The following is a 12,295-nucleotide window of genomic DNA, read 5'->3' as shown; positions in this document are numbered from 1 at the left end:
AAGTTTAGATAGTATACTTTTAGTTTACTCTTTAGGTACTTATTAGAAATCAATTTTACAAGTTCATGTTAACATGTTCAAACGTTCATGTTAAGTGTATTTTGAATTTTACTACAAGTCTAAATATATTTAGCCTATATTTGCCACTGTCCTTAAACATTTTCTTACACTGCATTGAATAAATATAAATATCGTAAATGTATTCTAGGGATATTTCCTGTATATAAAAAATGTATTTTTATACACTAATTGGTAGAAATGTATTACTTGTAAACTAAAAGAACGTCATAAAAGCTACATGAGGTATACTCAAAGGGTACTTTCAGAAACTTTTTTTTTTTTTTCAGAAACTTAAAGTTAACTTAAAATGTGTTGTCAGTAAACTAATAGTATACCAAAAAGGTTACTTTACGTATACTTGTATATACTTTCATAAACTTGTAGTAAACTTCGAGTTCATTGTCAGAAAAAAAACGTATACCAGAAAGGTTATTTTAAGTATACTTCTAAATAAACTTTCAGAAACTTGGAGTAAACTTTAAAATTATTTTCCATAAACTAACAGTATACCAGAAAGGTTACTTTAAGTATACTTCTTGGTACACTTTTAAAAACTTACAGTTAGCTGGAAGTTTATTCTCAGTAAACAAACAGTATACCAGAAAGGTTATTTTAAGTATACCTTTACATATACTTTCAGAAACTTACAGTAAACTTGAGGTATACCGTCAGTAAGCTAACAGTTTACAAGAAAGATTACTTTTAGTAAACTTTCATATACTTAGAGTAAACTTAAAGTTTATTGCCAGTAAACTAACAGTATACCTGAAAGGTTACTTAAAGTGTACTTTAAGTATTCTTTTTATAAACTAAAAGTGGGACAATTTTGTCCCAATTCTAGTTGTTAAAATTCCAGTACACTTTTTAAGTGCACTTGGTACACTTTGGGGAAATATACTGTTTATACTTAAGTATACTTGTAAGTATACTTTCTTAAACTTGAAGTACACTTGAAGTTTATTGTCAGTAAACTAACAGTATACCAGAGAGGTTACTTTAGGTGTACTTTTAAGTATCCTTTTTATAAACTAAAAGTGGGACTATTTAGTCCCAAGGAATATACTTGTTAGTAAACTGCCCATGTACTTTTTAAGTGTACACTTTGGGAAATATACTTTTCTATACTTAAGCATACCTGAAGTATATTTATTGTTGTTAAGGTTACACTTGAGTGTGTATTTTTAAATTCATTTTCTGGCCTGTCTGTACAGATTTCCACTTGGAGCAGCAGCTGAGTGACGTGGCCTTACAGACAGCTCTGTGCAGCTCCTCTCGTCACTACGCCGGCCGCTCTTTCCAGATCTTCAGAGCTCTCAAACAGCCAATTAACAACCACGCAGTCTCTGACCTGGTGTCTCGGCTTGTGGAGGTGGTAGGAGAACACGGAGACGAGGTGCAGGTGAGAGACATTACACAAAGGTATGAGTCTATAGACATGACAGACAGGAAACGTGTTCATTTTTTACTCCTGACTTTCAGGGCTATGTGATGGAGGTGTTGCTGACGCTGGAGTCGGTGGTGGTGAATCTCGCTGAGTGTCTGAAAAACAGCGACCTGATGGCAGCTCTAACCAGGTAGCTTGAAGATTTTATCTTTTGTTTGTTTGTTTTCAGATGTCACTCTTGGTAACGTCTGTTCCTTTCCATTTCATAGAACGTCCTCTCCAGACTTTGTGACGAGTGACAAATTAATGAACAGAAAGAGCACTGGAATGCTGAACTTCCCCGGCCCAGGATTTGCCGGTCTGTCATCCCAACGACACCAGCGCTCATATTCTGTTCCCAAGAAATTCGGCGAGTATGGCAGTCTGACGAGCGATCCACCTCGTAGCGCCACTCTGGATCGCATACAGGCAAGAAATGAAGATTTCTGATTTATTTTTTGAATAATTTTTGCTGATCATTGATTTAATTCACGTGGTTTACATTCTCCAGGCTTGCAACAACCACGGTCTTGCCCGAAAAGCAAGAACCCCCGGATCCTGCACATCCTCCACCAATCGCATAGATCCCAGCGTTCTGTCGGACCCCGCGCACGTCTCCCATCCCTCATCGATACTGGCCACGGTCTTCTGGGTGGCAGTGTCGCTAATGGAGTCTGACTTTGAGTTTGAATACCAGATGTCACTCCGCCTTGTTCACAAGCTGCTTTCAAAGGTAGACGAGATCAAACTTAGAGATAAAAAAAATAAATATATAGCAACAAAAGACGCGGTTGAGTCAAAAATAGACCTGGAGGAATGCAAACTATTCTATTTATCCATTCTTTCTGCTGAAACAAAACAAAGTCTAATCAGGCCACTCTTATTTTTAGTTGTGAAACAAACTCTTTCATTATTTAAAGCAAAAGTTTGACCAGAATTGCTCCAATACTGTAAGCATGATTTACAGCGCAGACTGTTAAGTCAGCATTTGTGCCTTGCAGGTGCCGTTAGACAGAGCGGAAAACCGCGAGCGTCTGGAGAAGCTGCAGGCTCAGATGGGATGGAGTGGATTCTCTGGAATCCAGCAGCTTTTGTTGAAGGGCTTTACATCCCAGGCGACGTCTGACCTCACCCTGCAGTTGTTCTGCCAGCTCACGCCCGTCTCCCGCGTGCCAGTCGTTGACAGCTCACAGTCCATCGGTTGGTCCTTTCAGCCAAATTCATCGTTATTTACCTTCATGACATGCTGTCAGCCCTGCAGCTGTTTATTCTGTGTAAGAATCCAACTCTTCTCCTTGTGTAGGTTTTCCTCTGAATGTGTTGTGTCTGCTGCCTCACCTGGTTCAGCACTTTGGCCATCCCACACAGTTTTGTAAGGAAAGTGCAGAGAGGATCGCTCAGGTACTTTAAAGCTTTGAACCTTTAATGACCTGCTCCATGAATCTTTTCTGAACTCTCTTTTTTAACAGTCAAGCAGAATGCATTTTTAATGTAAAAGGTTGTGTTACATATTTCATTCATTTCTTCTGTTTTAGGTGTGTCTGGTTGAAAAGAACACAAAGCTGTCCCACCTGGCTCATGTGATGACTTTGTACAAAACGCGCTCATACACACGGGACCCTTTTTCCTGGGTCAGTGTGGTGTGCCGTTATCTCCATGAAGCTTTCTCTGACATTACTCTCAACATGGTCACCTATATGGCTGAGGTATGTTCTTCTAAATAGATTTTTTTTTCTGTACAAAATGTGATGTATTTGAAAGTAAATACCAGTTTTTCCCTTCTTAACCCTTTTACACCAGAGCTTTATTTCCAGTGTTTACATTCTTTGTAACTACCAAAGCTCCTCAACTGTTTACGCAATTAATTCTAGCAGGAACACTTTATGTTTGTAATGTGTTACATATTGATACAAAGTCGATACGAAAAGCTGATTTCGATTGCGTCAGAATCAGCGGATCCATGCTGATTGCATAAACTTTTAAAGAATTCTGACTAATTTAGACATTTTTCCAGTTTGTTAGACTAATTTGGAGTTTACCTAATGTTTTAGCGTAATGCTAGCTGTTTTGAAAAGACATTTTTCCAGCGTTTTGTTTTTTGTTTGGCTAATTTTAAGTTTAGAATATTTTAGGAACATGCAAGCTCTTATTCTTTTTTTTTTTTTTGCTAATTTAGACATTTTTTAGCTAAAGTTTTAGCATTATGGTAGCTGTTTTGACAAGATATTTTTCCTGTTTTTTTGGCTAATTTGCAATTTAGCTAATATTTTAGCAACATGAGAGCTGTTCTGGCAAAATTAGACATTTTTAATTTTTTTAAGCTAATCTGGAGCTTAGCCTATATTTTAGCATTATGCTAGCTGGTTTGACAAAAAATGTTCCTGTTTTTTTAGCTACTTTGCAATTAACTAATTTTTTAGCAACACGCAGGCTGTTTTGGCAAAATTAGACATTTTTCCAGTTTTTTTGGCTAATTTGGAGTTTAGCTAATATTTTAGTATTATGCTAGCTGTTTTGGCAAAATTAGAATTTTTTCCAGTATTTTGGCTAATTTGGCATTTTTGGCATAATATTTTAGCTAGTTTTAACATTTTTAGCTATCAATTTCAGCATTTTTAGCTATTAGCTCTGGCATCTTCAGCGGCTAAGTTCAGCTTACAGCATTCACACTTGCATCATCGCAGATAATGCTATATATCTAGTCATTTATGAGTGTCCTTCAGGATCTTTCTTTTGTTTTCCCCCTAAAACCTCGACCGCTAGTTGGTAGCACACTGAGCCTCTTGAGGAGCTCTGCACAGCTCCGACGTCAAAGGAATAATTCATGATTCTTGTTATTAGGAATTAGATATTTTTAAACCAAATTATCTTGCTTTTTTGTCAGAAAAACAAAATACATTGGACACAAGCACTTTATCATACATTTATTCTGCTAGAAAGTTTTGGTACAGTTTGTCATTTACTGGATTTGTTATTTTCTTTCAGCTGCTGGATAAGGGCCTTCCCAGCATGCAGCAGTCTCTTCTGCAGATCATCTACTGCCTGCTCAGCCACATGGACCTCACTGCTGTTCAGGTCAAACAGTTTAATGCCGACGTCATCAAAACAATTGAGAAGTTTGTCCAAGTGAGTGTGACGCAGCATTTTTCGTTCATTTTGTTATTGTTTGAAGACTGCTGTCTCTTATATACTGCTTTTTTGTAGTCAATCCACTGGAAAGATGCCTTAAACATTTTGAAGCTGGTTGTTTCGCGCTCTGCCAGCCTTGTGCATCCGGTGTACGGCCACTCACAGGGGGATCTGTCCAATCTGGAGGTCAGCAGGGTGTGGGACGGCTCTGCCAAGGCTCTGCCGGGGAAAACGCTCGACTTCACTTTTGACATTTCAGAGGTAATAAAACAATCAACCATTTTTTTCCCCAAATGCTACCGTATTTGTCCTTTTGAGGTTAAAAGAGGGGGATTCACAGTGAATAACTGCGGTTCTCACAGACTCCGGTGATTGGCCGTCGGTTTGATGAGCTCCAGGGTTCTGGTGGCAGAGATGCTAAGGCCAGAGCCATGGCCGTCACACGCAGCACCTCCTCAACCTCCTCTGGGTCCAACTCCAACACCATCCTGGTGCGTGTCAGCTGGAGGCGCCCACAGTCATCACAGGTAATGTCCAACCAGAACTTCATGTTTTGGTCAAAACCTTTTGTGTTACCACCACTTTAGATGAGAAGTTTTGTATCACATCAGTTAGATAAATAACAGAACTGCAGTTTTAGACGTTGTAAGTAATAAGTGTAATACTCTGCTCTGCTATACTGCCTCTAATATACATTTTTCTCTACATGCTTTTATTTATTTTTTATTTTTCTTTATACAAAATTTGAAATAAGAGGGTTAAAACTCTAAGTTTAGAAAATAAAGTTAAAACTATTTAAATTATTTGAGCTAAAAATATTTTTTTTCTTATTGTTTCATCAAACATCTTATTGTTACTATTTTAGCTTTAATCTCAAATGTATTTTCTTTCTTTGAGTCATAAAAAATAAAGCTCCAAAAAATCTAATTTTAAAGTGGTCCTATTTTTTTTTTGCAACCGTGCATTGACAGTTAGGTCAGCTTTAATATTTAAAGCGTGATGAGTTTGCATAACAGGAAAATAGTCTGATGTCTGTTTTTTTCCTCTTTCACTTAGAAAAGAACCAGAGAGAAGCTGGTGACCGTGTTGTCTCTTTGTGGACAAGAAGTTGGACTCACCAAGAATCCATCGGTACGCCCCCATTCCTAAAATAACTCTTCATTTGGAGGCGTGTTTCTATTCGTTATTCATTTGTGACCCTTTTTTTTTTTTTACTTCTCAGGTGATCTTCTCGTCATGTGGCGACTTGGACATGATGGAGGTGCGAGAAAGCGGGGTGTCGTCTGAGGAGGGTGGCACCAGGGAGGACACTTTGGACGACACCGCTAGCGAGCAGCAGTTTCGGGTTTTCCGAGACTTCGACTTCCTGGATGTGGAGCTGGAAGATGGAGAGGTGAGGTTCACGCCGCTCCGTTTTTAACCTACAGTTTGTCGGTGTTCTGCCCTTATTGTGATCCTGTTTTTCCTTAATTATTATTATTTATTTCCACTTCCATACATTTTTTGACACGTAAAAACTCCTTCACACTTTAAGCAATTTCTGCAATCTTGGTATCAAAACGTTCAGATCGTTAAAGACAGTGTATTTTGGGAATTCATGAACTTTAGAATTTTACGTAATTTTTGAGATTTTTTCAGCCCTCAGAAAGAATACAATTTTTTTTAAATCCTTCAAAAACTGTATGCACTTCATAAACTCATCCAATCTTGGTATGAAAATGTTCAGCACATTCATCCTTGTACTTTTGGTATTTGCAAATTTTATCCAATTTGAAAAAGTACGCAGTTTATTGCCCTTTTTTTTTTTTACAAAATTCTTCAAATTCCTTTAGCACTATGAAACCAAAGCAATATTGGTATCAAAACGTTCAGCACATTTAGGACATTCATGCTTAAACTTTTTTTATTTCTACCATTAACGCAGTTTAAAAATTTTCACAACTTTTGCAATTTTTCAAGAAATTCTCCAAATACTTTGCACACTTTCTGGAAAGTTTGGGATCAAATCGTTCAGCAAGTTCATGCTTGTACTTTTGGTATTCGTGAATTTTGCGAAAATTAAAATTTTATGCAGTTTTTTGCAATTTTTTGTTTTTTTTCAAGAAATTTGTCAAAATCTGTTTGCGCTTTACAAACGTATGCAAGTTTGGTGACAAAATGTTCTTCACATTCAGGATTCCTAAATTTTATGCTATTTAATATTTTAAGCATTTTTTGTGATCTTTTTCATCAAATTATTTGTACATTTGTACAATTGTTCCAATATTGTCCACATAGCATTCAACATTTTGGAGATTCATGCTTGTACTTTTGGTTTTCATAAATGTTACACAATGTAATTTTTAAAGTATTTTTTGCAATCTTTTTCACAATTTTTTTCAAATTCTTTGTGCACTTTAAAACCAATGTAATATTGATATCAAACCGTTTCGCACGTTCAGGACATTAATACCGTACTTTGGTATTCATACTTTTTGTGCATTTTAAAAATGTTTCGCAATTTTTGCGATTTTTCAAGAAATTCTTCAAATTCTTTGTGCACTTTCCACAAAATGTGCAAGTTTATGATCAAAATGTTGAGGACATTCAGGACATTTTTCAGGGACCACATTCAGCAAAAAGCGTTCACATTAGCATTATCGCAGTGGATGCAACTTCTCTAGTTACTGACGGTGATTTAAATTAACATCGGTGGATTTTTAAATGCATTTATCTGTCCCTGCTCGTCTCTCTGTCTGTCTAACTGGATGTCTTTCTCTCTCCCTCCCGCTTCCCAGGAGCTTCAGGTAAGGAGTCCCACACTGAGCACTTAACATTAGCTTTTTTCAGCGCTGTGGTGTTGCTGGCTCCTTTTTGTTTATCATTATCTTTTAAAGAGAAGAGCTTCATTTTTCTCTCACAGCTTGGGTTTCATTTCTGGCATTCTTTTTTTTAAGCATTTGTTGGGATAAATTGGATTGTTTTCTGGCATTTTATTTTCATGCCCTGAAAAACCTTCATTTTGCATCTTGTGCTTGTAATTCCAGCAGCTATTCATGGTGTTTAAACACGAGAATGTTTTCTGCAGCAGAGGAATTTGCTGCTGCCGTTACCTCTGCTCTTGTCGTCCAACGTGCCCGTGTGTGTGTTTCGTCCAGGGTGAGACTGTTGATAACTTTAACTGGGGCGTGCGTCGGCGGTCTCTGGACAGCACCGAACTGGGAGATCTGTTGGGCGAAAGTCAGCACTCAGGCAGCACTCCCAGTTTGGGCCACGAGGACCCTCACGATTCAGACGAGTCCTCGGAGGAGGAAGAGTCTTCAACGAGTCAGAGCCTCTCCCATTCTCAGCTGGTTCGTACCTTACTGTCATCAGAACGATATCAGCATCCACTCCTGTCTGAAAAAAACTCTTTTTGTCGTTTTTTAGACGAATCCTTCCCCATCAGAGGAAACTAACCCCACCGATTCTCTGTCTACATCCTATGACTTATCTGCTGACCCCCAGTCTTTCAGTGCCACCACCCCAGGGCAGGGAATGCCCCGTGATAATCACAGCAGCATGCAAGTAAGCACCGACAGATATCGCCGTGGATCCGTTTGCAGCTTTTTGTTGGCTCGATTACTTTAGTGTGTTTGTTTCTGCAGCTGAAGGTGTGCGGTGAGGATGAAGACACTCAGGCTCAGGATGACGATCTCTCAATCAGGTCCAACGAGTTACCTCAAGGCTCGGACTGTGGCGAGAGCTTCACCTTAGAGATGCCGGGACAACCGCTGGAGCCGCCTCTAAATCTGAATCGCAGCCTCAACCCGCACTTTGGTCAGCCTCCTCTAGACTTCCTTGACCCAGACTACCTGCCAAGGTAAAAATAAAGACAAAATCCGGGCGTGAATGAAGTTTTGAAATCCGGTTAATGTGAAGATGATCTTTTTTTGAATCAGTTTACGGGATGATGTCGATGATTTGGAAGACCTGGGGTTTCCTCCTCCACCCTCCCCATTTTTCTCCGCCATCTTGGCGGCGTTCCAACCCGCGGTGTACGATGATGCCGAGGAGACGTGGCGTTGTCATGTCAACCAGCTCATTACCGACTCGGATGGTTCTTGTGCCGTCTACACCTTCCAAGTCTTCTCATCTCTCTTTCAGGTAAGTCATTTCAAAGATCCCAGACAAATTACCTTTGCTTTCTGTTTCTGATCTTTTACCCCAAATTTACACCCGTCCGTCTTCAGTGCATCTCCTTTTCAATTAATTAATTACAGACATTTTAACGCGTTATTTTATTTTTATCGTGTTAATCTCATTTTTGCGTCAGATGGTCACTTCCGTGTTATGGAGAAGCATTTTATCCCGCTCATATAATAGACATTTAAAAAAATATATAAATATTATATAAATATTCAATAAAATATTAGAACTTCCATCCTGTTATATTTTTAGATTTAAAATATTTGTTACAAAAGCGGACTGTTTAATGTGTGGTGCGTTGTCATGGTAACAGCCTCACCCGTACCACGCTCTGCTCTTGCTTCTTTTTGAGAAACATCGTTATGAAAAGTTTTTTTAAAAAGCGTTATTTCAGAGGGAAAGTTCAGCTCTTAGTGCTTGTTTTTGTCCAGATGATGAAGCAAAAGTTTATATTTTAAAAAAATAGTTAAATTCCTCCACAGTGTTTCAATTCTTGCTTCTTAGATTCTCGTCTCTATTTCTTTTCTGCTTTATCTCACTCTTTAAAATGATCACATTCACCCAAATAGGTTAAAGGAAGCTATAAAATCACTCCTTTTTTCTGTCTTGCTGTTGTGGTAAACTGTGGAATTGAGTATATCAACATTTTAATTGTGGTATTAATAAGAAGTTCATGTTCAATAATATTTGGATCACTCAGAGAAGTGTTCCTAATGTTTTTTGATGTGGTAAATTTGAGACTTGTTTTTGTTAATTGTTCATGATTGAAAAAACAGTAGATGTTGTCAAAATAAAGGTTGAAAGTCTTTTATAATAAAAAAAGATATACTCCATAAAGCCACCAGCCAGTGCCGGGCAGTAGAAGAGTGTCTATCGTGCCATTTTTAATTTATTTGTTTATTTTTATTGCTTAACTTAAGTGCAAAAATGTGTTTTCCTACTTAGAAACTTGAAACTGTTCTGCAACAAAAAGAGTTAGTGACAATTCAGTTAGTTTAAAAAATAAAGTCAGAGAAAAGTAGGTATAGACATTTGTTTCCATTTGTTTCAGATAGTAACTAAAAATATGCTTTATTTTGGTATATCGTTATAAAATTATATCATAATATAATTTTTTTTCCATTTCGCTCAGCACTAAACCCACTTATTTAGTTTTCTAATGGTCTTTTACTGTGTCACAAACTTAATTAAAATACCTCAAATTGAGGCTTTTTCAAGCAATTATTAGATTAGAAATCATTGCGATTAAAATAGATTTATTAATTGCAAGTCACAATTAATGAATCACACAAAAATATTAGCTGCATGATAGTGCTACCTTAAAAATTAAATAGAATTTGATAACGTTTTATTTTAAAACTTAAACACACAGACATGACAGAGGGGATGTAAACATTCCGACTGAATAAATATTCTGGAGACATTACATTGACTCAACAAGACACTGATGGGTTTTATCTATGAACAGATTTTTCTAGTGTATTTCTTTCTATACCAGTCAAATACAGAGCTCTTTTTTTTCTACAGAACATTCAGGGTAAATTCTGCACTCTGACTACTGATGTCGCCACCTACCTCGGTGAGGGATTAAGGGGCATTGGATCCAGATTTCTTAAATCCTCACAAATGCTGACTTCCTGCTCCGACTGTCCGACCATCTTTATTGACGCTGAGACGGTGAGTGCAGACTCTGATAATGTTTTCTGATCAGTTCGTGCGAGCCCGTCAACAAACATGAACTCTGGTTTTGTTAGATCATGTCCTATGGACTCCTGGAGAAGATGAAGTTCAGTGCACTGGAGCTGCAGGAGTACCTGGATACCTACAACAGCCGGGAGGAGGCCGCTGTATCGGTAACTCAACTCCTTGATATTACATCTTTTCTTTTTTGTTTTATTGTGAAACTCTGTGACTAAAAATCTTCCTTTTGTGTCCTTCAGTGGTTGAAGAACTGCAAGGACACATTTCCCAGGTGTCCCGGCGACAGTGTGGTTACCTGCCAACCAGGAGACTCTGAAGAGAAAGTATGGAATTTCTTCCAAAATTACAAAACGTTTTCAGGATTTCAGACTTAATAAGCAACATTTTGATGTCATTCTAAAGGAGCGGCTCTTTTTGCTTGTTTGCGGTCTGTTCTAAATCTGTTCTGTGGATGAGAATGAAGCACTAGTCGGCATGTGTTTGACTAAAGCGTTCTTTTCCTCTCTGACACCCTAACATGCTTTCTCGCTGTCTAGCAAATGGAATCTCTTGCTGTAAGTTTTCTTCACTTCACCGCTTCCGATTCTTTAAAAAACTGTCCTAAGCCTCAGTTAGTTACTTCTTTCTTTGTGTTAATCTGTGGGATTATTTGTTAATCTGACGTTTTCTCTTCAGCAACTGGAGCTCTGTCAGAGGCTGTACAAGCTGCACTTCCAGCTTTTGCTGCTGTTCCAGTCCTACTGCTCTCTCATTTGTCAAGTTCACGCCATCAGCTCGGTCCCTGAGGTGAGTCGGATTTTCACAACACAACTTTGTCGACTTCGTTTCTCAATATTGCGTTCAGAAATATGTTTTTGAGAAGATTATTGAGATTTTATGTTCACACACGTGTTTGTCTTACAGCTCCTGAACATGTCCCGAGAGCTCAACGATCTGAGGATCAGCCTGCAGACTGCAGAGACTGCAGTGGCCACCGACTTGGAGCACAAACACACCGCTCACACCCACAAACACGCCAGCCAGCTGGCGGCCATAGTGGTTCCCAGCTTCCCCAATACAGAGGCAGCCGTGCAGGCCATTCTGGAGTGTCTGAGGAACCACGAGTTCACCAAGGCGGTGCGCTACATCCAGGAGTGCCGGTGAGTCCGAACTCTTCAGTCCACGTGTCTATAAATGTAACACACATTACGTTTTTTTAAAGTCCCACTCTGATCATTTTTTGATCTGTTTTTTTAAAAGCGTTCTCAGTGGCCTTTTAATTCAGATTATGCTGCTTTTAGCCAAAATCAGAAAACTTCTAGACATTAGTTTCTTCAGAGCCAGATGCCAGCTCCGACGAGGAAAACAAAGACATTCATGGATCTGGTCATCTGCATGTGGTTTCATTGGAATGGAGTGGAGCAGGAAGCTTACTGATTACTGATTATTATTTTATTTTGGGACGGGGACCAAAAATAATTTTTCTGCAACAACAAACACCGGCGCTGTCTAAAAATTGTAAAAACTACTTGGTTTACCGCAAAAGTGCCGCCCGCCACTGTTACGAGCAGTTCAGAGTGGACAGACACGTCTCCGCCTGTGAGCAGTTTCCAGCCGAGCAGACCTGAAATCTGGCCGGATCAAACTTCTCCCAAACCTTTTTATTATTCTTCTCAAACACAATAAGGAAAATTTATGAGAAAAAAAAGCAGAATTTTAGGAAAAAAGTCAAATGGACAGCAGTACGCTTAGGAGAGAAATTCTTATTTCTAGTACCTGATGTTCCAAAGGGTTAAAAATAAACGTTCTAAATGTACAATTTTGCGTGTGATGTCA

The 12,295-nt window shown here is 38.5% G+C and overlaps 1 protein-coding gene across 1 annotated transcript in view; it reads left to right on the top strand.

Moving 5' to 3' along the window:
* fryb (furry homolog b (Drosophila)) overlaps nt 1-12,295 on the top strand; it is a 39,834-nt gene that overhangs the window by 25,159 nt on the left and 2,380 nt on the right. The window contains exons 44-65 of the mRNA XM_024263930.2: nt 1,272-1,459; nt 1,540-1,634; nt 1,714-1,912; nt 1,995-2,216; nt 2,485-2,683; nt 2,787-2,884; nt 3,019-3,189; nt 4,469-4,609; nt 4,688-4,873; nt 4,975-5,139; nt 5,669-5,743; nt 5,835-6,005; nt 7,390-7,398; nt 7,750-7,944; nt 8,021-8,158; nt 8,239-8,453; nt 8,533-8,737; nt 10,307-10,456; nt 10,534-10,632; nt 10,720-10,803; nt 11,156-11,266; nt 11,384-11,619. Of these exons, the coding sequence (XP_024119698.1) occupies nt 1,272-1,459; nt 1,540-1,634; nt 1,714-1,912; nt 1,995-2,216; nt 2,485-2,683; nt 2,787-2,884; nt 3,019-3,189; nt 4,469-4,609; nt 4,688-4,873; nt 4,975-5,139; nt 5,669-5,743; nt 5,835-6,005; nt 7,390-7,398; nt 7,750-7,944; nt 8,021-8,158; nt 8,239-8,453; nt 8,533-8,737; nt 10,307-10,456; nt 10,534-10,632; nt 10,720-10,803; nt 11,156-11,266; nt 11,384-11,619 (3,352 nt within the window). The remainder of the gene's footprint in view (nt 1-1,271; nt 1,460-1,539; nt 1,635-1,713; nt 1,913-1,994; nt 2,217-2,484; nt 2,684-2,786; nt 2,885-3,018; nt 3,190-4,468; nt 4,610-4,687; nt 4,874-4,974; nt 5,140-5,668; nt 5,744-5,834; nt 6,006-7,389; nt 7,399-7,749; nt 7,945-8,020; nt 8,159-8,238; nt 8,454-8,532; nt 8,738-10,306; nt 10,457-10,533; nt 10,633-10,719; nt 10,804-11,155; nt 11,267-11,383; nt 11,620-12,295) is intronic.

Source organism: Oryzias melastigma, linkage group LG14 (genome assembly GCF_002922805.2).
Source record: "Oryzias melastigma strain HK-1 linkage group LG14, ASM292280v2, whole genome shotgun sequence".
Taxonomy (NCBI): Eukaryota; Metazoa; Chordata; class Actinopteri; order Beloniformes; family Adrianichthyidae; genus Oryzias; species Oryzias melastigma.
Note: the sequence above shows the minus strand (reverse complement) of the source record. Positions and strands in the feature narration are given on the sequence as shown.